This window comes from Macadamia integrifolia, unplaced genomic scaffold (assembly GCF_013358625.1).
Source record: "Macadamia integrifolia cultivar HAES 741 unplaced genomic scaffold, SCU_Mint_v3 scaffold570, whole genome shotgun sequence".
Taxonomy (NCBI): domain Eukaryota; kingdom Viridiplantae; phylum Streptophyta; class Magnoliopsida; order Proteales; family Proteaceae; genus Macadamia; species Macadamia integrifolia.
In genome coordinates, this window is record NW_024870488.1 from 290,475 (window position 1) to 316,400 (window position 25,926).

General features: G+C 39.8%; 2 protein-coding genes across 3 annotated transcripts; one reads left to right on the forward strand and one right to left on the reverse strand.

Annotated features, from left to right (window-relative positions):
* Positions 1–1,566: 1,566 nt before the first annotated feature.
* On the forward strand, positions 1,567–24,000 carry LOC122069274. Its single transcript, XM_042633251.1, has 2 exons — positions 1,567–2,022; positions 23,619–24,000. Exons 1-2 carry the CDS (start codon positions 1,798–1,800, stop codon positions 23,850–23,852), a joined length of 459 nt encoding a protein of 152 aa, XP_042489185.1. The 5' UTR covers positions 1,567–1,797; the 3' UTR covers positions 23,853–24,000.
* Positions 24,001–24,085: 85 nt separating this feature from the next.
* Positions 24,086–24,976, reverse strand: LOC122069273 (late embryogenesis abundant protein 6-like). Of its 2 annotated transcripts, none has more exons than XM_042633250.1 (2): positions 24,833–24,976; positions 24,086–24,702 (listed from the first exon to the last, which is right to left on the reverse strand). In XM_042633250.1, the coding sequence occupies exons 1-2, from the start codon at positions 24,851–24,853 to the stop codon at positions 24,277–24,279; spliced, it is 447 nt and encodes a 148-aa protein (XP_042489184.1). In that variant the 5' UTR covers positions 24,854–24,976; the 3' UTR covers positions 24,086–24,276. The 2 variants fall into 2 exon arrangements, with proteins under 2 accessions (XP_042489184.1, XP_042489183.1); XM_042633249.1 differs by having other exon boundaries at positions 24,767–24,967.
* Positions 24,977–25,926: the final 950 nt, after the last annotated feature.

Genomic DNA, 25,926 nt, shown 5'->3' on the forward strand with positions numbered 1-25,926 from the left:
GAGAATTTGATATTAAGCCATAGTTCAGGGGAGGGGAGTGTAATTTCCTCAAAATGAATTGATCAAATCATCCTAATCACTGGCCCTCAGTTTTTTCAGAAGAAAAAAGGTATTACCTTGATTGCATAAACTTGTAGACATTGTTCATTTGGAATGATCCACGGGTCCCATCTTCTGTGCTAGACTAAAAAAACAGGTTCAGAAGGGTCTAGGGCAGGGTTTTACCTAAGAATTTGACTAAGTCAACCAATTCAGTCCGATTAATGTCCGGTTCTAACTGATTTTTACTGATTCGGGAATCTATCCTGAGTCTACTGACCCATCCAGATGTTGATTCCAAGTTTTAAAACCAGAAAAATTGAGAAGTATATGAAAAGGAGAAACAAAATGATAGTCACCCTCTTCTAGTCAAAATTTGCCAAACAAGAAAAGGGAAAAATAACGTGGGGTTTCATCTTCTGAAACCATCCATTTAGAGCCCCACCAATTTTTTTTTTTATTCAAGGGAAAACAACTAGAAACATAGGCCCACCATTTTATTTGCAATATATCCCAACTTTTAGGCGATATTTGGATCTCTCCTAATCCTTTTCATCTCCTTGAAGCCTTTTTAATTATGTTATTATAAAATTTTCCAACCATCGGAGACATGCCCAGGCAGGACCTTGCGAACAACGGGTCTTAGAGGAAGCGAACCCTGGCAAGTTGTCTGGGCCGACAAGGTTATCCAATAGACGCCTGAGGTAGAAGCAGACCGGCCACCCATCTTTTGGAAGGCACTTTGACAATTTATCTGCCAAGTGAGCACCAGGACAAGGGAAGCGTCTCGTGGACAACTTGTCGCACGATTGTCTGGACTACTAGGTAAGGCCAACTATATTGGTTCCCCAACTAAATGGCTGGCCCGAAGTCTTCACTAGCTAGATGCTAGGTGATGCAAGCGAACTCGTCGCTCGTGCAGGCAACTTCGAGATGAGGCTGCACAACTCAGGACGTTTGGCCTAAGATTCCAACGTCTCACCCATTAAGACACGTCGTAAGAAGGTTTGCTAGACCCAGCATGCGAACTAGTCCCGGTTCATAAAGGACTCTCAACAGAATATCGAATCTTCCCCAAGAGGAAGGATATCAAGCCAATACGCAAAGCTCCCATAGCTGGGACATCCTCCATATTCAATTTCCTACTACAACTCTTGCTATATTTAGATTCCTACCGGAACTAGGAAGCTTCCTAAGTAGACTCACTCGATGGCCACCATTATCAACTATAAATACCCAAATAACCCTCTTCCCAAGAGATCGATCTTTTTCCATTCTTACTGAAACTATCTATTTGCTAAGATGTCTGGCATTGGAGACTCCCCAACCGGAGCAACCCGGTGCTCACTCTTTTCTATCTATTCTCCCCTTTTTTTTTTTTGGGTAGAACGTCCTTTCTCTCGTTCAGGACACAAAGAAAGCCTAGGAGCAATTTCGTGACACAACAAATTAATTAGTTGATTTATTAACTAAATTAATCAATTGCCATCCTCTCCAATTTCCTACCACTACCCTTTTCTATTACGAAGTGCTTTTACAAGCCAAAGCGGTCAGAAAAATTGCTCCCACCAAACTGGGGAAGTTTCAACTTTCAAGTCACAACTCAGAAAAACAACTGCACAACACAGTCAATCACCCATGAGCAAAATACGTTTCTACACCTGAGTTACTCTGCTCTCCCTCTTTTCTGCTATAAGGAAGCTTGGATGTGTGTGTGTGTGTGCCCCCCCGCGCGCGCTTGTTGAAGCCCGTTTGATAATGGGTTTTATGAGAAGGATAGCAAGCATACTTGGGTTTCTGAAAGATGATCATCACGATGTGAACGATGAAGATGAAGATGCAGATGGGCATCGTAATCGTGGGCATAAGGCAGAAACTCGTCGATCCATCTCGGGGTTTAGTGTTGAAGTTCCAGTTGCCGTTGATAGATCTTACTTGGGTCCTGTTCTAACCCCCTGCGATCGCGGCGATGGCGGAGTTCAGGTTTTATTTGCTCCTAATCACTCTTTCTGTTTCTCACCGTATTACTTTAGTTTCTTCTTCGAATTTGTTGGTAATTTTTATTGTTTGTTAATTTCAGTGTTTGGTAACTTGGGGAGGGAGATGCTATTCTCTCTTCTCATCTTTGTTTTTGAACGTCTGAATTATTAGCTGAATTTAATTATGGGCGAGTCTTAATTTTTTTTATTTACTTCACATGAAAAGAAACTTTAATGTTATTCTAATTCATCGAAGCTTCCTTCTAGTGAAGCATCTTAATGAACAAATCAATTGACGTTATATTCCCAAAAGCAAAAGTAGGTAGAAGATAGAGAGGATAAAGGCGTTCTCCCCCTCTTTTTTTTTTTTATTTTTATTTTTTATTTTTTGTTTTTTTATTTTTTATTTAGATTGCGTGATGATTTACAGCTTTTTGGATTAGGAATAGGAGCTTGGAACTTTTTGCTCCAATTAGTAAATTTAGCAGACATACTGTTGTGTTGGGCACCTCTCTACCATTGAAGTACATTTTTTTTTGTTGCGAAAAGATGCTACAAAATCCAAAAGAGCTTTACTTCAGGAGAAGAAAAGTTTTTTTGTTTGCAGCAGAAATGCGTTAGACAATATGGCAAAAAAATGAACGGACTAAAATTTTTGTCTGATATTTGATAATAAAATTTGACTTAAATGTAGCTTCCCTATATGAAAGAGGGATCTGCCTTCTACTTTTTTTTTTTTTTTTGGGGGGGGGGGGTGGGGTGGGGTGTGTGGGGTGTGGAGGGGAGGGTGTCTGTTGTTACCTGTAGTTTTCTGAGATTGATATTCATCCAGGTGGAGATTCCATAGCCCCTAACTGTTAGTGGACTGTCAGAAATTTTGTGTTGTCTTAGATGTTATTTGGTTGCCTTGATCCAAATCATCTTTAATCTGATGATTAGTTAATCTAGTTTAACCATAACTTCTTAATTTTTTGTTCTCCTTGACTTTCGTCTTTTCCTGTGTTCTGATTTTTGTTCAAAGAGATGCATTAACCTTGGTTGGAGTACACTAGAAGTAATTACATTGTAACAGGAAAGAAAACATGATCAGTCCTTTACAAATATGCTTTCAATACAAGGCCATTCAGGTTAGGAAGATTTGAGTTGTTTGACATTACGTAGATTCCATGCTCAATTTGGACATATGCAGAGTAAAGTTCAGAATGAAGAAACATGACCCAGTTCTCTGTAATGAAAGCTACAGCTTTGGCTGGGTAGTGTCGCCATCCTTGATGTCATGTTGCCTTGTAAGAAGGGAAAGGAAAGGGTTGACATCATTTGTAGTATGAGCTAAATAAAGGATCTTTGGTGCTGTTAATACCACTTTCTATGATAACAAGTGTGTCTGGAACACCACCGTTCTTATTGGTTTCTAATTTTGTTATAGACTCTGGGAGGAATCAAGCACCAGTGGTGAGGGTTGACTTATGGTCGATGAGTAAAAACGGTTAGAGAAATTTTCCTTACTTTGGTGGTATTGTATCTTCTAAACCAAATTTTAGTGTCCACTCCAGCCATGGTGGGATTATTTCCCTTTTTCCACTTTTTGGCTGATTTTTTTTTTTTTTTCATTTATTTGATTTATGCGGCCAGGTATTTTTAATATTAATATTTCTTTGTCACTACTGGTATTGGAGCAAGCTTTCTTCTCTTCTAAAATGGTTGATCTGATTGGTGTGATCTCTGACACCTTACTAGATTTTTTTGCTTTCCAAAACAGATAGTTTTGCATTAGGATCTCCTATAAAGTTTTTTCTTCACTTTAATGACTCTTCATCCTTTTGCTGTGAGTTTACTTCTCTGAACATAGTTCGTGCTGGCCATTAGATTAATTTGTCTCACATGCCAACTTCTTTTTCTGCTCCCTTTTCTTCTGCTCTCCTAATAAAATTTCCCATTATTCATTAAAGGAAAATGTTTTAACTAGCGTAGCAAATTGCTTCATGAACAATGTAAAGGATTAGTGGAAAGAGACCGAGAATACAATGCTGGATTGATTTCCCAACTCTAAAAAGAAATAGTGGCTGTCTACATGTGTACCACATAAGAAATTCAACGAATTGATCTTTGCAGGGGGGGGGTCCTGATAATCTAATGCATGCCCATATCTACTTAGAATGAGGCATGTCAAAATATACCCAACAAAGAAAATCTCAGAAAATGATCAGTTTTCTGCAGACATTTATTATGAAGGGGAAGTTTGCATGGCATGGAGTGGTGTGGTAGCTTCAGCATTGTATAAGTGGAATGGTGGACATTTCCAAACATACCCAACATGGAAATGTCAATGTGGAATTTATCTTACCTCTTCAGGGTTGCAAACTCTTTAGCTTCTCTCTGGAATATCTCTTAGCTCAGCTGGTTTTTAGGCCTTACTCAGCTACTTCAATACGCCAAACTTTGGCCTAGTGCTCCCACTCCCATTCCTAACGTATTGGATATTAAACATGATAAAATATATGTATGGGGAATGCGTTTGTGAACTGTTTGTGCACAATGTGGACCCAATTGTTGTTTTAAGAATAAAATGGAGTGGAAGCCCTACCTTCAACTTGTCTAAGTACAACAAAACTGTTGATGCAACTCCATGCAAAAACGTTTTCCACACAAGACCAGTGCCCACATGTTTGCAAACATTTGCGCACATACACATATAAAAAGTAGTTAATAGAGAACGTAACATAATATAGCCTTTTCGTTCCCTCAGGTTACAAACGAAACTGATGCAATGTAGAGGACATGTTAGATAGGTAACAACAAAATAGAGCACAGTGAAAGAGAATATTACATACATAGTCTTCTTAGTGATGGGTACAATTTCTTGAAAGACAGAAAGATATCCATGACCCATGATAGTGATGCAGATAAATCAGCAGAAGTGAACTTTTTTCAGTGGACATAAGGCTTGGGCTGAGTTATACATGTTGGGCCTTTGGTCCAATGAGTTTTTGTTGTCATAGAACACTTTAATGGGCCTAAAATATGGGTAGGAGAAATGAATACGGCATTTACTTTATTATTTAGTTCGATTCTTATTCCTTTATTTTATAGGTTATCAAGTGTTTTAGTTTGGCTGGAATAAGTCTCTAAGAGTGCAGCCTTATTTCAGTCTCTTTCCTTCATTTTTTCAATTCCTAGTTAGTTTAAGTTATTCTATCAGTTCAGTATTTGGTTTAGGCCTTTATCTTTTTATGAGTTTGAGTCTGTTTTTATGTCTTCTATATAAGTTTGTAAGGAAGTGGGCGAGCCTGTGGCGCGACGGTTAAGTTGCACTATTGCAACATGTTGGTCACATGTTCAAAACTTGGAAACAGCCTCTTCTGCGAAACAGGGGGTAAGGCCGCGTACATTTTCCCCTCCCAGACCCTGCAGTAGTGGGAGCCTCGTGCACTGGGTTGCTCTTTTTAGTCTTGTCTTGGTGCTCAGTAGTTGCATCTCAGCCTTGGCCTGTGTTACCTAGCCCCTTCTGGACTTCCTTTTCACCTTGAGAACACTAGCATGAAGAATCCATTCTACCTAAGAAGCTCGATTGCTTTGTTCAGTGGCTGGTATGTCTTTGTAACTGATGACTCTTTTCCTCCCTAATTTTTTCTTGTTCCTTCTTCTCCTTTCTTTTCGTTAGTTACATTCACTTATGGTCGTCTTGGTGAACTATTGCTCCACTCTCCTATTATGTCATTGTCTGAGAAAGTTCTTGATGCCGGAGCACTTCCATGGATTGACCTGAACCCGTTTGGGAATCCAGACCATGAACCGGGTCCAAATTTGTGTCTTTGTTCTAATAGAATATTATTAGTTTATTTATTTACTTATATAAATATATGGTGTAATCTTTAGTTGGGCTAGAGTTATATTCTGTTTTAATTTCAGAGTCTGATTCCATATAGGTTGGGTTAGATAATTAGGAGATTTTATTACTATTTCAGTTTTAGACTTCAATTAGGAAGCTTTTAATTTCATTTTTATAAATATGCTTGTAACCCAATTCATTGGGCAGAATATGAATTGAGTGATTTGTTTGAGTGCTTGCAATGTGTGCTCTCTTCCTCCCCCCTTCTTCTTCCATGTGAATCCTCTCCTCTCTCCTCTTCCTTTTGTGGTTTTCTTTCCCCATCCCCTGTTTCTGGACAGCAGTAGCAGCCCTGTACAATTGGATCGAACTCCATCAATACAACTCCTTGCCTCCTAAGAATCTGGGCGTATGTTGCCTACCCGTAGGCGAAATAAACTCTAGATGCTTAGCCCCAAGAACATTCCCTGTTGTTAAGAATCGAACTGCAGCCATAGTAAAACCAGTACCTGCCACCTGGTATTGTATCAGGTTGAGCTCTTTCACTCGTTGCTTATTCTTTTGACCTGCTCCTTATTGTGTGCAATAGGGCTTTGAGTGGTGACGGTTCGCCTGAAATTTCAGACTCAACTGATAACAACTGAAGGAGTTCTCCTCCCTCGCATTGTACTGGTTTTCCACCTCCCTTACAGATTGGGAGGTTGAAGAGAACACCTCCCCTCACAATTCCCTTTTGTTTCCTTATTTTAATCTCTTACTCTCCCTTAATACCCCTGCCTTTCTCCCGTATTCTCCTTTGTTCTTTATTTCCTTTTAGTTCCAAGTTTGTCCCCTCCACCATATCCTTTTCTATCAAGTGACCCAATAGCACCTTTAAGAATTCTGTTAATTACCAAGTTGCCACCTACATTGATCTTCGGTATATTTACAGAATTGCTATCATCATTTGATACTTGACAATTATATGTTTGGGTGGGCCCATAAGCGAACCCAATAAGGTATTTTGACCTGGATTCTGCATCAGTACTTCACTGATAAGGACTATTTAGAAGTACCATTGGGAAGGATTTTATTGTATGACTGAAGCACCATTCATTATGAAAGAGCAACTACATTAAAGCTTATGATGATTATTTGGAGATGTAGAAGAAAATAGAAATCAAATGACTAGCCTATGGATGATCATAAATGATGATGCTGGAAAATCAACCTTGAGAATTGCATGGAATGTTGACATACTTTAACCTAATTCTTGGGAATTTGCAAATGAACTGTCACCAATGAAGGACTATCAACATGCAATTGATTTGGTCTCTGGTGCCATTTTGGCAAGACCTTTTGCATCTATGGAATCAACCTATAGGAGCATTTGAGCTTCAAGTTCCTGAGTTTCTATTGGGTGGTTCTTTTACTTGTTGGCTTGGAGCGACTCCCCCCACCCTTCGTCCCATTTCTTTTTCATCCTGTTTATTCTATTCCAAATATTCATTTGGTGCAATCAGTTATTTTTGGTGAACAAAATTTTGTTGATGAGAAGGAAAAAAAAAAGGTTCAACATCAACAGCAGATGGTCACACTGGCCAGGACCTTGAAGGTTTGACGGATACATAATAGGAAAAGAACCCAGATACGGGTTCTGTCTATCTACTCCAGATTTCATCAGTTCATCTGCTATGCAATTCACAGATGCAATTCTTCAGGAGCCCACAGCACTTCAGGCTTCTAGATTTTCTGATCAGGAGCAAGTATATCTCCCAAGACCTCCAGAATTAGACACTATCTCTTGATAACCAAGGGTAAATTTCCTTCAATATATTTGACTCATAATTAGACTAGCCACTTGTTACAATCTAGTTTTTTCCTTGACTTAGAATATTATATGTCAGCTTGAGGACAAATTATTTGATCAACTCTGCAGCTTCCAGATCCAACAGATGAGAATTGTAATAGAGACGGTCCATCTCCTGTCTAGAAGAAACTCCCTAGTGATCTCAAGGGGTCAATCCACTCTTTCTCTGAAACCTCCTGTTTTGCCGTGCTAGGGTCATCAATCAGCCAGCCATTTGTGTGCTATTCATTCTTTTCTCTATTCCCCTTTGGGCTTCCCTGATTTAGATCAACAGAGAGTTAGAATATGAGAATAAGGGAAGAACAATGAGATGAGGGAGAAGATGGAGAAGTAGAAGAGGGAGAAGAAAAAGAGAATCGATTGTATGGTGGAATAATATGTTACGAGTAAAATCTCACTCACATCAATATATTACCTTCACTAATATATTTACAAGATATTACACATACCTCCCTAAGGAGGAAAAAAGAAAATAAAACATAACATAACAAATCACTAAATTACCCTTAGTGAAACATAACTAATATCTCTAACACTCCCCCCTCAAGTTGGAGAATAAATATCATGCATTCCCAGCTTGGACAGTAGAGAACTGAACTGATGATGAAGAAGACCCTTTATGAAGATGTCAGCCAGTTGATCTCCAGTCCTCGCAAAAGGTGTGCATATGTAACTAGTGTTAATCTTTTCTTTAATAAAGTGCCTGTCTTTCTCTATGTGCTTTGTCCTGTCCTGTTGCACAGGGTTGTGGGCTATACTTATGACAGCTTTGTTGTCACAATAAAGCCTCATAGGTGCCTCAGTATCAAACCCCAAGTCTTGGACCAGCCTTCTCAACCAAAGAAGCTCACACATTCCATGAGCCATGGCTCTAAATTCTGCCTCTGCACTAGACCAAGCCACCACTAAATTCTGCCTCTGCACTAGACCGAGCCACCACAGGTTGCTTCTTGTTCCGCCATGTAACTAGGTTTCCACCTACATATGTGCAATAGCCTGAGGTAGATCTCCTATTAGAAACTGAACGAGCCCAATCTGCATCAGTGAAGCCTTCTATCCTCATGTGGTTATGCTTGACAAAAAGTAGTCATTTTCCTAGAGAGGACTTCAAATACTGGAGAATGCAGTAAACTGCATCCAAGTGCCCACTCTTGGGAGCATGCATAAACTGATTCACCACCCCCACTGTATAAGTAATGTCTGGACGAGTTAATGACAAATAGATAAGCTTCCCAACTAGCCTTTGATATTTCCCTGCATCAACAAGAGAAGAGCCAGCATTTTCCCCCAACTTATGATTCTGCTCAATAGGAGAATTGCAGGTTTGCTGCCTAACATTCCTGTTTCTTTTAATATGTCTAGAATAAACTTCCTTTGGCATATATTTACGCCCTTCTTAGATCTAGACACTTCAAACCCCAGGAAATATTTTAAGGGTCCTAGATCCTTAATGTCAAATTGTTGGGCAAAGTAGTTCTTCAGATTGGGTATCTCAACTCTGTCATCTCTAGTTACCACAATGTCATCAACATAGACAATCAGAGCTGTAATAGTGCCATTACCATGCTTAGTGAATAGAGTGTGGTAAGCCTGACTTTGGGAATAACCATTCTTCAGAATGGCCTATCGGAACCTTTCAAAACAAGTCTTTAGAGATTGTTTAAGGCCATACAGAGGCTTCTTGAGAAGGCACTCCTTTCCTGCAGCTGAAGGGAACTTGAAGCCAGGAGGGGTTTACATATACACCTCTTCTTCCAAGTCACCATGTAGAAAGGCATTCTTCACATCCAATTGATACAATGGCCAATCCTTATTTGCTGCCAGAGATAGAAGGACCCGATGGTGTTGTACTTAGCCACAAAATGAAATGTCTCCTGATAGTCAATCCCATACACTTGGCTATATTCTTTTGCCACCAGCCTTGCTTTGTACCTCTCAATAGTACCATCTGACTGGTACTTGATTGTGTAGACCCACCTGCATCCAACTAGAGTTCTTCCCCTTGGAAGGTCAACCAATTTTCAGGTACAATTTTTTTCCAGCATTTCTTCAGTCATGGCTTGCTTCTACTTAGGGTCAAACATAGCTTCAGAAACATTCTTGGGAGTAGAAGCATATGAGAGCAATAGTAATTGCAACACTTGTAGGGGAGAGAGAATCATAGGAAACAAACTGGGCTATAGGATTAGTACAAACTCTCTTTCCTTTCCTAATAGCAATAGGAAGATCTAACTCTGATGATGATGAGGAAGATCTAACCTGACTAAGAAGGGTGGATCTCAAGAGTTGGATTCGAAGAGGACTCTTGGCAGGTCTTCTTATTCCTCCTTGTATACACAATGGTCATCTTTTCACTACCTGAATCTGAACCTGAACCTGAACCACCTTTGGAATGCTCACCAACATCAGTAATATCCCCCTCTTTGTGTTTCCCAATGTCAAGCATAAAAGGAGAGATAGGCAATGGAGAAAGAAAAGGAATCTCATCAGTAGCCTTTTCACCTGCATTATGCTCCCCCTGAAAAGGATGCTGAGGAGAGGTTAAAAAAGGTGCAGACTCAAGGAAGGTGACATCTTTAGAGAGGAGTCTTCATCTGGAAGAAGGATGATAGCACTTGTATCCCTTGGTAGTGGAAGAGTAGCTAAGAAAGATACATTTAAGTGGCTTGGGGTCCAGTTTAGTCCGAGAAGACTTATTAACATAGACATAACAGATACACCCAAACACTTTGGGGGGAAGAGAAAGAAGAAGACTGAGGAGACAAAATGTCCAGGGGAGTTTTGGAGCCAAGGAGTTGTGTTGGCATACGGTTGATCAAATAAGAAGCAGTAAGAAGAGCATCACACAAAAAAGAAGACTCCTACTGACTTCCAACAAATGACGGTTTTCCTCTCAGCTACCCCATTTTGTTGGGATGTGTCAATACAAGCTAGTTGATGGATAATGCCATGGTCAGTAAAAAAGTCTTGAAGACCACCATACATATACTTCCCCCTGTTGAACGAACAATTTTAATTTTGGTATCAAATTATGTACATACCATATGATAAAAAATTTTAAAGGCATCATACAGATCACTCTTGTGCTTCATCAGAACATTCCAAGTAGCACGGGAAAAATCATCAACAAGGGAAACAAAGTAACGAAAACCAAGTAAAGAAGTAGTAGTAGAAGGCCCACCAAACATCAGAGTACACAATGTGAAAAGGAACAACAGATCTATTACCATGATAAGAATAAGAAGAACGACAATTTTTAGCAAAAATACATGATTCACGATGAAAGACATGGGAACTAGGAAAAGAAGTAAATAAATGAGGTAATTGTTTCCTCATAACAACAAAAGATAGGTGTCCTAAACGTTGGTGCCACAACATCACAGAATCCACAGAACTACTATCAGTCCTTCCACACACATAAGATTAAGCTGTAGCCAAAACAGGTGATTGAGGTTCAAGTAGGTAGAGTCCTTTCTCTTCACGCCCATTGCCAATAATCCTTTTCGTCACCAAATCTTGAAAGAGAAAATGAGAAGGAAAAAAGTGACAACAATTTAAGGATTTTGTTAGATGACTCATAGATAAGAGATTACGGGTAAAGTCAGGAGCGTGAAGAACAAAATTAAATGAAATGGACGAAGTAATAGGAATGCTACCTTTACCAGAAATGGAAGAGAGGGAGTCATCGGCAACCCTGACCTTATCTCTACCAGAACAAATAGAGTACGTATCATAATAATGGGACGTATCAGTTATATAGTCCGTAGCACCAGAATCAATAACCCGAGATGGTGTTGTGGATGGGGCAGATGAGGAAACCTGTAAGGTGGAAGCTGAAGAATCTGGCATTGTAAAAGAAGAAGATGATGAGCCTTCCAGTTGAGACATGACCTTGCGGATGGCTATAATGTCCTCCCGAGTAAGGGAACTGTGTTCTGACTGTGGTCAAGGAATAGACCTTATAGTAGCATGCTCGGCCTCAACACTGTGGGCTCTAGCTCCCCCACTACGTCCAGCATAAGCACCACTAGTACCACCATGCATGCCAGGAGGTTGACTATGAAGCACCCAACATCTGTCTTTGGTGTGCCCAGACTTCCCACAGTGAATACAACGTCTGTCATCCCCACTGGGTGGGCCTTGGCCTCTGCCACCACCATGCCAATCCTTCTAAGAGCTAGTAGTTAGAGCTGACTACTCAAGGGAAGGAGCATGTGCCATGGCCACCCGCCTGGTTTCCTCACTCTACAAATAGCTGCACACTTCATCAAGGGATGGAAGTGGAGATCGACCCAATATTTGTATTTGGATCAGCTCTTACTCGGGATTTGATCCACTAAGCAAAATAAGAACCTGCTCCTTCTCAAGTGTCCTGTAAACCTTAGCTTCATCCTCGGGATTGGACAGTTGGAGGTCTCTATAGTGATCATACTCCTCCCAGAGACTAATGACAATGATGTAGTATTCAGAAATAGTTTTCTCCTCTTGCTTAATGCTAATAACCTTCTGAAGTAACTGATAAACTTTGACCGAGTCACCCACATGGTCAAAGGTTTTAATAACACTATCCCAAATATCCTTGGCAGTTTCTTTCCTTATAAACCTTCTTCCAATCTCAGGTTTCATGGAAAAAATCAGCCATGCTATAACAGTGGAGTTTTCAGTCTCCCACTTGAGATATGTTGGGTCATCTGGGGTAGGAGCCTTAATGGTACCTGTTACATACCCTATCTTTTTCTTACTCCACAAAGAAAGCTTCACAGAATGAGCCCAATCCAAATAGTTGGTCTTTTCCAACTTCACAATAGAGATCTGAGTAAGTGGGTGATCAAAAAACATAGGAGTAGGAGGAGCACTACTCAATGCACTGGCTGAAATATCACCAAAGAGAGCTCCAATTCTACTATCTTTAGACATGATGTGGATGAGGAATTCCAAACACAATGGGGAGTACACACTCTACCCAAAAAACCTTCTCAGAGACTCAAAGATAAATCCCACAAAGGGTAAAAGCACTATGCCAAAAGGAAACCAGATCAAAGCATGCTTTTAGGAGAAGCAAGATAGGTCATAACACCTTAAGACCCAAAAAATACATCTCACAATCCAACATAGCATAAATCAACCATAAACAGATTTTGGAAGCCAATAAGGACCAAAAAACAGAGGAGGCGGTACTTGAAATCAGGGAGAAAATGAGGTTGTGAAGTCACACCTCTCTTCCCTTAGGACCAATAGCCTAGGGTCCTTGTAGAGGGGCCTTGGGCGATTCAAAAGAGGTAGACACCATTCCAAACGATGGCAGGATGAGAGAGAAAGATGGTTCTCAAAGGGAAGCTGGCGGTAGTCATTGGTGCCCAGAAATTTGTTCTAAAAAAATCCTCAACAGCTTTAATCCTTATAAAATAACTCAAGGGTTTGCTTTGACCTTCTTTCAAGCTCATCTCATAGATTCTTCAAGTATTTTCACATAATGATCTCTTCCTTGGAACCCCTTTGTAACTTAGGGTTCCAAAGAGAGAAAAATAGGAGGAACTTGTAATGCGACTCTCAAACCAAGATGTTGTGCTCTAATACCAAGTTAGAATATAAGAATGAGGGAAGAACAATGAGATGAGGGAGAAGAAGAAGAGAATCGATTGTATGGTGGAATAATGTGTTATGAGTAAAATCTCATTCACACCAATATATTACCTTCACTAATATATTTACAAGATATTACACATACCTCCCTAAGGAGGAAAAAGGAAAATAAAACGTAACATAACAAATCACTATACTACCCTTGGTGAAATATAACTAATATCTCTAACACAGAGATCTTCCGAGAGCTGGTTTTCCAATTTTGAAACTTGTAGTATTATCACTTCTTCTAAAAGAGAAGCTTTCTCCTTCTGATTTGGGGAATTGAGCTTATGTCTCATAAAGACCAGCCCCTCTTTATTTATATTGGAGAAAAAATATCTAGAATATTATAAGGACCATAAAACCCTAATGGACTTAAGGATGTGTTTGGTTGAATTCTAGAATACCCATAAAACCCATTATTATACCACCTTGATATCAAGGACTCTAGAATACCCATAAAACCCTAATGGACTTAAGGACGTGTTTGGTTGGACTTTGTAATTATTGACTGTTGGAATATGAGTCCACGATAGGGGGTGTCCCCATTGTGGAATGAGTTCTAGTCTAAGTGAGTTAGGAGGAGTTAGTTTCCTAGTCTAAGAACGTTCCCCATTATGATTAGGCTTTAGAGTCTGTTGGCTCACGAAATCTTCCCTAGTATGTTACGGTCCACTGACCATATTGGTGAGTGCTTGGGCGTGCCAGAATCCTTCCTGACCGGATTCACTAGTAACTCTGACTTCAATCAAGCGATTTGGGTTCTCCTCTTGCCCCGATTGCTCCAAGGACTTTGACAAGACAAAACCGTAAATGGACCAAAGGAATAAAACAAATGGTATATTCCATAAGACAAATTTCGAATACAAAACACTAGAGTCCAAGAAATGGAAACTGTGAAAAGAAACTTAAAAGTAAAACAAAGAGTTCTAAGCTATATCTAACACTAGAAAGTGAAAATAAAACGGATAAGAGAGTTGCATTGCTGATGGGCTTTTGTATGATTTGTCGATTGTTCTTCTTCTAGCAGTCTTCTTCTGCCTTAAATAGCTTATGGGTTCAACTACCTCTCCATGTATGCCATTAGTCCATTACCCCCACTAAGCTGGGTCAACAATGTGCTCATGACACCTGTCCCATGACCATAGCCAAACCACATTTCTTTCCAATACACAGATTGCCACGTCATGGTTTTCGAAGTTTGGCACCAACAGAGTCCTCATATTATGTCTTTAGAGTCATATTCATAGTATGTAATTATTCCATAATCAATATAAAGAAAGTGGCTGGCGGTAGATTGTGATTCATCGGACAATCAATCGCACAAGCCATACTCCCCAATTCCTTTGTCTTTTTCTTCTTTCCTTTTCTTTGATTCTGGTTCTCAAAGAAGAAGAAGAAGAAGAAGAAGAAGAAGAAGAAGAAGAAGAAGAAGAAATAGGGAAACCTGTGTTTGATTATTATTGCTGAAAAAAGAGAAGAAAAAAAAAACTTATTTGGTATCAGTTAGTGCTACTGCCATTGTTTGTTGTTGCTGGCCGTCTGAGTTGCGTACATTGGTGGGTGTTTCATGTGTCGAGTTGTTTGACGGCTTTCCTGATTGATCTCCTTCATGTGTTCCGTTTTGGTTGAAGAACCCTTGTTTTTGGACTGTAATTGAAGGGAGAAAACCTTTTTCTTACGATATTCGACATAGGATCATTGGATGTGGCTGCTTTTTGCTGCTGTTCGCTATTGATTTCTGTTGTGTGCTTCGATTGCTAATGGAATCAAACTTTGGCTTGCTACTAAAATCAAACTCTGGTTTTGGTTTTGCGGAGTAGATCGTGCTTATTTCTGGAGTTGTCATTGTTCTCGTTTCCCACCTGAAAGGAACACTCTTCTGCTGGGTTTCTCGGCTCGATTCTAAGGTCTAAACACACAAAGGGCTGTGAGATTGAAGTCAGAAAACTACCGCTGGTTTCTGCAAGTTGCCGCAGGAATCATTTCAGGTTTTGGTTCTCATGCTGCACAATCTCCAGAAATAGTGAAGAAAGCATTGATCAATGGAAATTTCAGGGGATGTCGTGAAGAAAATCTTCCACTCTAAGTTTTCCTTTATCTTCCGCCATACTCCCTTGTTCTAGGGTTGAAGACAACCTCTAAACCCAAATCGTGAGTTATCTTTTACCCATTTATTTCCAGATTTCCATTTATACCCCCACATCTCTTCTCTTATTCTAATTTTTCCTTTGTTTTCACTTTCTTTCAAGTTTGCCCTCTCACTAATATGTGTATTTCATTCACTTAGACACTATTATTTACAAGTTTGCCATTCCTAATTTACCCTTTGGTATTGGATTGTGGTTTTAATTGAAGTTACCTTTTATTACTAAATTGCCATCCCTATGGAACTTGTGATTAATTACAAGAGTGCCCTTCCCCTTTGCAATTTCAATTTATTTACCATCCTGCCACTCCATTGTAAGATTGAGGGATTTACAAATTTTCCATTTAATTGGTTAATTACGGTTCAGCCATTACCCCTTATTATTGCCTATTATGAACTTGGATAGGTCTATACCAAACCCGGTTGGGTATTTTGACCCTAGTTCCGCATCACTTGGGGATCACATGACGTAATCACAGAATTACCATCGGGCATATACATGTGTCACATTTTTTTTTTGGATGAATAGATAAATTCATTACAAAGAGGAAGAATATACAAAGAAGAGGGGGGGGGGGAGACAAAGCCCAAAGGGAACCTCAAAGGCCAAGGGGCCCAGCTAAAGGAAAGGGACATTAGGGGGGGAGATAGTGGAGGGGGGTGCCTGCCCCTAGGCAACAACAATAAGCCTATTCCTTAGAGAGCTAGAAGCCCTGTGATGCCAAATGCACCCAATCTTGGAGCTAACACCAAAGAAAATGACATTCCAAATCTTGTCAAAAGAACTGGAGTTGGACGTCCATCTACGAAGATTACGCTCCATCCAAATATGGTTGATGGCAGCCGCAAAGGCGAGCTTCCCAACCTTATCACAAATAGGAGAACCACTGAAGGTCATATATCAATCCAAATCCATTCTCTAGATAAGGGGATGATGGGTCTGCGGGATGACCAAATGGAGCCGAAGACCCTCTTCCAAACAGAGGAGGAGAAGGGGCAGAAGAAAAAAAGATAATCAACATCTTCAGAGCCATTCCAGCACAGGCAACAGGAGGGGGAAACCTGAATGTTCCTGTAGAGAAGGAAGGACTGTGTAGGAAGACAGTTGGAAAGATTATGCCAAATGGTGAAGCTGTGGCGAGGGATATGGCCTTTGAAACAAATGGTATTGTGCCAAGGAATGAGGGGGTTTTTTGTTTGAATATAGTCCCAAGCAGAAGCAGAGTAGGACAACCAAATAACCTTGTCCTCCCTTCCATGGTGGCCAAAGGGATGGGAGGAAGGGAGGACCAAACGTCAGTAAGGGGAGGGGAGAGGTAGGAGGAATCCATCCCTGGAGAGAGAGGATGTAGGAGAGATGAGCTGATTTGGGAAGACCAGAGGAGTAGATGGCTCTAGGGGAGACCAGGTTGGATAGGATGCCTGAGGGGTGCCAGGGATCCGGCCAAATGTAGGTGGAGAGCCGCTACCAATGGATAAAGAGACGGCATGGAGGGCCAGGGATCTGGAGCTAAGGATTTCCCTCCAGATCCAAGAGGCATCAGATGGGAGGGGAAGCGGACCAAAGGGAATCATCTTTTAGGGATGGGAGTAAATCTAGGAAACCCAAATGTTGCATGTGATGCTTTAAGATAAATTTTCAAGTGAGGTTGAGAATGCTCACCAAGTTGGTTTCTTTAATATGCCTCAAGCCGAGGCCTCCCTCAGCCTTACGAGAACAAATTTTGGACCAGCTCAAAGGATGAAGAATTTTGGGGATTCAGTTCCTTTCTAGAGAAAGGAATAAAGGAGGGAGTCGATGGATTTAGTGGTGGCAGCAGGGAGGGAGAAAATGCCAGACCAATAAAGGTAGAGAAATTGGGGGACAGATTTGATTAGGACAAGATGCCCAGCATAGGAAAGCAGCCGACCTTTCCAAAGTTGAAGTCTTTTTCTGATAGAATCAAGGATAGGAGTGCACTGATGATCTAAGAGCTTAGAGGAGATAAGGGGCAAGTCAAGGTATTTAACTAGGAGGGAGCCAAGGGAGAAACCAGAGATGGCGAGGAGCTGGGCTTGACGGGCTTTAGAGACACCGAAAAGAAGGATGCTAGAGTTCAAGAGATTGATGCGAATGCCAGAGAGGGATTCGAAGAGGTGGAGGGAGGCATGTTATTGTTTTGTGGGCCCGAAATCACATCTTTGGGCTTGACAGTGTTTTTGGCACTAGTATTGGCATGTCATGGTAATTGGAGATTGTTTGTTCAACCTTGTTGTCGTGAGGGGGAATTGAAAATTATTTAGTGCTCTTGGTTAAGAAATTTTTTGGGATACTGAATATTGGAATTATTTGTTCACATGTAATGTTATAACACGTGAGGGGGAAATTGGAGATTTATTAGCTCTGCACAATTCATCAATTGGAGATTTTTATTAGTGAAGATAATTTATTAGCTCGTGTATTTAATAACAAATTTAGCTTTTTGAAGGGTAACATTAATGAAGTGATATCTTAAAATGACGTGATCTCTTAAGGATCTCAGTTGCTGCCCTTCATCTTTACCTCTTTTAAAGCATAATATGGTGTTCTTTGAAGATTGACTGTCCACCTTATGCGATTAAATTGATTCCCTTATTTCAAGATCGAGTTCTTCCTTTATACTGAAGATCGAGTTCTTCCTTTTTACTGAAGATCGTGTCTTCCCCTATTGGAAATCAAGTTCTGCCATTATAGGAGAGCATCTGTCATTGTAACCTGCCTGCTACTATAGTATTTTAGATTGTGGTTGATGATATCTGCCATTTTTGCGATTTTTGGTTCTTCCTTTTGGAGATTGAATCTTCCTCAGACATTGAAGATCAAGTCTTCTCCTCTTGAAGATCAAGTACTACACATGTTGGTGATTATCTACCGTCCATTTTGTTCATTGCTAATTGTTCAACACGACGTTTTTTATCTATTGATGTTGCTGATGATTGGTGTGCTTGAGTTGATATTGTTTTTGGTTTTATGGTGGTTGATTGAAGTTCCCACTGTTCATTGGAGTCAACAATTATTATTCAAGACGGGTGTTGCATTTGATTTTCTATTCTTGTTGGTCCAAGCTGGAATCTTTCTTTTGATACATGTATACTCCATCTTGAGAGGAAGCGTTGGAATATAAGTCCACGATAGGGGGAGTGTCCCCATCATGGAATGAGTCCTAGTCTAAGTGAGTTAAGAGGAGTTAGTTTCCTAGTCTAAGTAAGTTTTCTGTTATGATTAGGCTTTAGAGTCCTACTCATAGTATGTCTTTAGAGTCATACTCAATGTATGTAATTTATTTCATAATTAATATAAAGAGAGTGGCTGGCAGTAGATTATGATTCATCGAGCAATCAATGGTACGAGCCTTGATCCCCAATTCCTTTGTCTTTCTCTTTTTTCCTTTTCTTTGATTCTGGTTCTCAAATCTCTACATAGAACTTCAGAGGAGAGATGTTGGGAGTGGTTGGTGGATTTTTTTTTTTTTTTTTTGGTTGAGGGGCAGGGGAGGGGGTTGGTTTAACAGGATATTGGGAGTTACTGGAAATTGGATGACAAAACTCTTAAGGAAAGTTGATGCAGTGGCATGAATTAGTGTTCTAGGCTTCTAGCATGTAATCTCAATGTTCTATCTCTGATGTAAGACTAAATTACCAAGGGGTAATTAGTCCCAGTAGGATCCATCATGAACTCCAACACACAAATCAAGTTCAGTTTCAACATAAACTCAGATCTGAAAAATAGGGCTGAATAGAGGAGATTTCGATTACTCACAAACTGCAACTCAGATGGAGCTGAATTATGGATCAAATGAAGATCCTATATGAGGGAACAAATAATAAAAATCGAGCAAATTTTGCTGGCTAGATTGAGAGATCTGTTGGTTGCAAGAAAATGAAAGTTTTGGTGATTCTTCAAGAACCAGGGCTGGAGTCGGATGATCCTCAAATTTGGATCAAGTGGTCCTCCTAAGGTCCTCAACAAACCCTCAAATTCCTGCAACGATCAAAGATCTGACCCTCTGGAAGGTCGAGTCTTTTTCGAACTTCTGACCACCCAACCCCATAAGTCAGTTAGTTGTGCTGCTAAGGGGAATTAAAAACTGGGGCTTCTGCAGGTTGTTTGGAGGAAATCAAAGGGGGGTCTCGTCTTTCTCAGTATGCTGCTGAGCAACTGCAAAACATGTCGGGCGATCCGCCAGAAATCTGGGGATGAAGTAAGTTCCTGGAAGTTAACGCACTCGAACATTCTTCCCGGGAAAGCTTTGTAACGGAAAATCGATAGGCTCTGTGTGTGTCTCTGATTAGAAATCTTAGAGGGCTTCAAGTCTTCAATCAATCTTGTAATAGCTGTCGAAACATGCTCTCACATATTAGAATAAAGAAGAAAAGAGAAACTGATGGAGGGTTGAGAAGGGGAAGAAGAAGGTTAGGTTTTGGGCATCTCACCCCTCAAGTTTAGGCATCTCACACAGCTGTATCCATAGTTTTTAAGGCGCTGCTAAGGCATCGCCTTGCCAATGCCTTGGCGTTGATGCGGTCTAGAGATGGTAAGGCAGTGCTCCGCCTTACGTAAAGTAGCGCCTTATGGGTTTTTTTTTTTTCCCCCTTTTTTTTAAACACATTTTAAAATTTGAAGATTCCAAATATAGATTTTTTGTTGGTAGGTGTATGGTTTTGTTAACACTTGAGATGTATGGGATCAGCTTTACTCCAAAAATAACCAAAACAAGCAAAACAAAAACACGATTCACAAATAGGGTTTGGATTTTGTCAAGGGTTTTAAGAAAGGACTTTGAGAAGGAATCAAGGAACAAGGAAGAACCACTGATCTAGGCAACCATTTTGCTCCGGCAGCAGTGAGCTTGCTCTGGCAACGGTGAACTTTATTCTTCTTTGACAGGAGTAGAAATATAGAGGCAAGTATAATAAATACTTGTATTTTTTATGTCTTCTTTTCTTTATATTTATAATTTTGTTTCATAATTACGTATTTATATTATATGTTAATATGTTATGATGATTGATGATTGATGAAGATGAACTTAGTTTATTCACTTTATTGATTTGTTTTCTTGATGAATATCTTACATTGGTATAAATATGAACCTTTAATATTTATTTAATATATGAGTAATAGGATTCAACTAGGATTTGAGCCAAATAGATTGGTTTTATAAAAAAATTACACAAGAATGCTTTAGTCGATAAGGCGACGCTTGATGCATGCCTTATCGCTAAGGCGCTCCGAAAGACCCTCAAACGCCTTTGTCGCTTTACCGCCTTAAAAACTATGACTGTATCCCACATCAATACAGCATAATACAGCATAAGATGTCTCAAAATAAACTTCATTAACTTGTCAATTGATCACGTAAGCTCCATATATATAGGAGTAAGTTCAGATTACAAAATAGGAAGTAAATAAGAAAGGATAAGAATGGAAACTAACTTAAGTTACTAAATACTAACTTGTTCACTAAGAAAAAAAAAAAAAAAAAAAAGGCCGTTACCCAGTGCACAAAGGCTTCCAGCACTTAAGCAGGGTTTTGGGAGGGTCTATAGGTAGAAAGCCTTACCCCCTTTACGGAGAGACTAGTTCCCAGGACTCAAAACCGCACCACTGTGCAGGCGAAAAGAGCCTTTTGCCATTGCTCCAAGCAACAACCCCTAACTTGTTCACTAAGATACTAACAAATAAAACTAATTACTAGTCTAACAAATGACTCTAAACACCAAAAAGGTAACAAATCCATAAAGATAACGGGCTGGTTACTGCTCACATGAACAGTAACTTTCCTTTTTCTTCCTCCAGCTGTGTCTTCATAATAAGATACGATAACAGCCCCAATGCTGAGATCAGTAGCAAGGATTTTGGATCTTCTAGAATCTTTTCCTGGGATTTCCTCTTGCTTAAGACACATGAATAAGACATAAGTACAGCACTCAAACTGAAATTGGTAGAGATTTTCTTGAAGATTCTGACAGCTGTTGCTGCACCCATCAATGGCTGAACTGACTGGGCTTCGAGAAGTTCACTTGAAGACAAATAGAGGCTTGATTTTCTGGATTGATGGAAGGGGCAAGGCTGCCAACCAGCTGGATTGATGGAGTTAAACCAGGGCCAAGCTTAGGACAGAAGTGAACCAAGAATTGATCAGCTTGTGCCCTCCTTTTGACAGCCTATCTACATCAGCTCTGTAACAGAGGTGCTGGTAACACTGGGTGACCCATTCGTTGGAAAACACTGTGCTATCTGCTCCTTCCATTAGAAGAAACTAGTGCCTCTAGGTCAGTAACAGGAGTAATTATTGAACTAAACGTTGAAATATTTATTTAATTATTGAACTAAACGTTGAAATATTTATTTTTAGGCACTGATTTTATTAGCTTACATAACAAAAAGAACAATAAGTACAACCGGGCTAACATATCGAAGTAATCGTCCTAACTTGGGCTTGGAACGATTGAAAGTCGTGCTGCTGCTTCATTCTTTGCCTCCACTCTAGAACTTTCTGATATCTATTAATTAAGAAAGAGGTGGCTATGTAGATTGTAGGGTTTTTGTAGTTTTTTGCATTTGATTGGTTTAGGGATCGGTACGTTTTAAGATTTATAAGCATTTGTTCTTTGTCTTTTTATTAAATAAATAAGTTCTTTGATATGAAGATGACATGTTATTAATCTTTCTAGTTATTATCAGTAAAGGAAACTGTGTTTAATATCATTATAGCAATGCTATCTATAAGCCAGTGGAATATATGTGGTTTGTGGGTGATTATTCTTTATTTTAACTGATTCGTATCTGTCTAGACATCTAGCAACAGTATATGGAAAGTTTTTTGGTCCATCCTGGAATATTGGGTTTATAGCTAAACTGTAGGTTAGGGATGTGCATAAAACATTGCTCAAGTAATCTAATTCCTCCGGATAAAATGTGCACCATTTTTTTAGGCTACAAAGCTGATGCATACTCCAATCGCTGCCTTGTGTATAAAGCACAAGGTCTGGGTTTCATTTCATGAAGTGAGTATATTCTGGGTTTCATTTCATGAAGTGAGTATATTCTGGGTTTCATTTCATGAAGTGAGTAAGGACTTAATTGGAGTAGAAATAAATAACAGGTGGAATTCAAAATTAATGACCCATGGATACCAGAGAAGTGTTTTTCTGTATCTTGACCTGTAGGTGCCATAGAAGGATCATTTCTGTAGCCATTGTTCAATAACTAGGTGTTCTTTTTTTTAGTCCAGAAACTCTAGTGAATGAAAAGATGGACTTTATATTGTACAAGTCCAAAAAGCTTAGGGTATGGGAAATTTTATCCAATCAAATTTTTAAAGGACTGAGACTCATATCTATCAAACTAGAGCCGGGTGGATGAAGTGCAGAGTTGATTTTGGTGTATTCTGTTTCACTCTTTGGTAAGGCCTGGGATGTGAGATGTGGATGTTTAGATGGAGGAGTGGTCATATGAGGAATTATGACAAGATGGAAGAAAGTCATTTGAGATAGCTTTGCCACATAAAACAGACGTCAAGGTTGAATATGGTGCAAGTTGGTGGTAGAAAGTGAAAGAGGATGGCAACTTGGATTGAATTGCTGGTATAAAACCTTTATCTCCTACAAATGGACAGAACGTGTGTAGCCAACCCAAATAATCTGTGAAAGGCTTAAAAAAGTGGCCTGAGTCCTCTTTATTTCATTTGTGATTTTTCTCTGTTGAAATGTGGCTTGCTGGAGACACTGTACTGTGAGTCTGTGACACCCTGTTTCTGGGTTCCCTATTGTATATTTTGTTCTCAAATTCTAGAACTTTATTAAAAAAGACGTATCCGGTGCATGAGGCTCCTACATGTGCGAGATCTAGGGGGCAAGCACTACGCAGCCTTACTTCAAGAATGTTGAGAGGTTGTTTGGAAACTAGTGTGGCCCCTGCGACACAATGGGTGAGTGAAATGATCTCCCCACCCTTCATGAAAAGCAAAAATCTCACTCTTATTGATGCTTCTACTAGTGCTCACAATTTATTATTATTATTTATTTATCTATTAATTTTTTTTTTCGGTTAGATAGGAAGGTGCACAAATTGTGTTATACAACTCTTGTTGTAAGGAACTTTCACACTTCCCTTTATGGGTACAGGGCTTGAGATGGTTTGCAAAACGGCTACGTATAGATGAAGATGGGGATGTCGCAGAAGAGTTCCTTGAAGGGGTCTTACAGGGAATGCCATCCGGTATGGATGACCATAAATCCTTACCAAAGTTCGTGGTGAAGTACAGCACAAGACAGGCTAAAGTGAGGAATCAGGTAATTGCCATTGATGGAAGAATCATCCATTATGTGGAGTTCCAGGGTCGACTAATGTGGGTGTAGATCAGAAGACTACCACTGTCAGTAAAGCAATCTATAATTTTTGAAAGTTTTCATTTCAATTGATTCTGTTTCTTAGTAGGACAATATTGGGGGTGGTCTGTAGTGTGTATATATATATATATATATATCAAGTGATGATTGATAAAAAGAAGCTGGACTATATGCTGTCCTTGTGAACATCATCAGCCCCTGCTGAGTTAACACATACATCACCAAGCTAGCACTGAAAGACATTCACAAACGAACTGGGTTATTATTGTAACTGGTTTTTATTCTTTACAAAATATATGACAAAAGAGAAGACAAGGACACTAAAGTACAAATAACATCGCAAGTTCGCAACATCACAAACACAAGTTGCGGTTTTATGAATATAATATTAATATATATATATATATATATATACTTGATTGCGGAAGGGTGTTCAGCAACATGGAGTACTGGGATCCATGGCACCAGTTATCGGAGCCGCCCTTTTGGTAGTGGCGCCGCCCATGGGATACTCCCCACCGGGTGTCGGAATCGGGTACTCACGTTTGCCATGCTGGTGGTGGGCATCCAATCTGATTGGGTCAGTGGAATCTGTAGCACAACTCGTCGGAGTTGCCCTGGCAGTAGGGGAGCTGCGCATGGGATACTCACCACCAGGCATCGGAATGAGATACTCATATTTGCCCAGCTGTTGATGGTGGCCGACGTAAAGGTGAGCGTGCTGCTTCGCATCCAATCTGTCGGCCTTGTGCTGTGCTTTCTCTTCGTGAAACTCCATGTTTGCCCGGGCTTCCTTGTCTTTCCTTCTCTCATGGGCCATCTCCCTCTCCTCTGGTGTCCTCGCCGATGCGTTTTCTATCTGCAATTAAATTATACATATCGATCAAGGTACAGAGAGAGAGAGAGAGAGAGAGAGAGGTTACCTTCTCTTCAACTTTGCCTCGAGTATTGTTAACTTGCTCCTTAGCAGCCCTGGCCATGTTACTCACCTTCTCCTTCACTGATTGCATTTCAAGACTTTTGTTTCTCTCCAAAGTCCAAACTGGATTCAAAAAATGTTTACAATTACACCACAAAACTCAAAATCAGCACAACTATTCTAAAACAAGCAGCTATTCTAAAACAAGCAGGTTTCTCTCTCTCTCTCTCTTTATAGACAAGTTGGCGGCTGCCCAGCCTTCCTATTGTATGCCACGTGGTTATCTGACTTGTCATCAGGAATGGTGTCGGTTTCTGCTGGCGGCTACGTAGCAAAGATATACTTACTTTACCGACAAACCAAAAGAATCTTTATCTCAAAATTTGGGCGGTTTCTGGTTTTATATTTGACCACGTCATCATTATCCACTAGAAACGATAATTGGGGAGAGTAGTATGGCGACGTCATCATTATCCACTCGAAACGATCATTATCCACTCGAAACGATAATTGGTGAGAGTAGTATGGCGACGTCATCATTATCCACTCGAAACAATAATTGGAGAGAGAAGTAGGATCAAAATCCTCTGTTTTTCTCATCCCTGTTTTTCTTTGTTTTGCTACCTGCAGAACACAACACGTGGACAACTTTAAGATCAACGATCAAGGTTGGGTGAGGATTGTTACATCCGGTGCATTGGTCTGAAAGTTATCCACGTGTCGTGTTCTGCAGATAGCAAAACAAAGAAAAACAGGGATGAGAAAAACAGAGGATTATTTTCCAGAGAAGTATGGGTCATAGGAGACTTGGATATCGCGACTAACGAGACAGCAAGAGGAAGCTGTCACTCAGTCCATCAGTCCGGTTGGCTTATCGACTTGGATGTCAATTTTCAAATCCTACTATTTTATTTTATTTTATTTTATTATTATTATTTTATTTTATTATTTTTTTTACCAGAGTCCCCGAACCCACCCTCCAACCGGGGGAATTTATTCATTACTAACTATAGTTAGTAAATTTGGATTCGAGAATTATTCGGGTGGAAAATTATTTGGAATAATTCGATTGATTAATTTAAGGATTCGGTCAAAAAAAACGAATATGACGTTTTGTTTTTTGTTTTTTTGTTCTTTGTTTTTTTGTTTTTTTTTTTTTTTTTT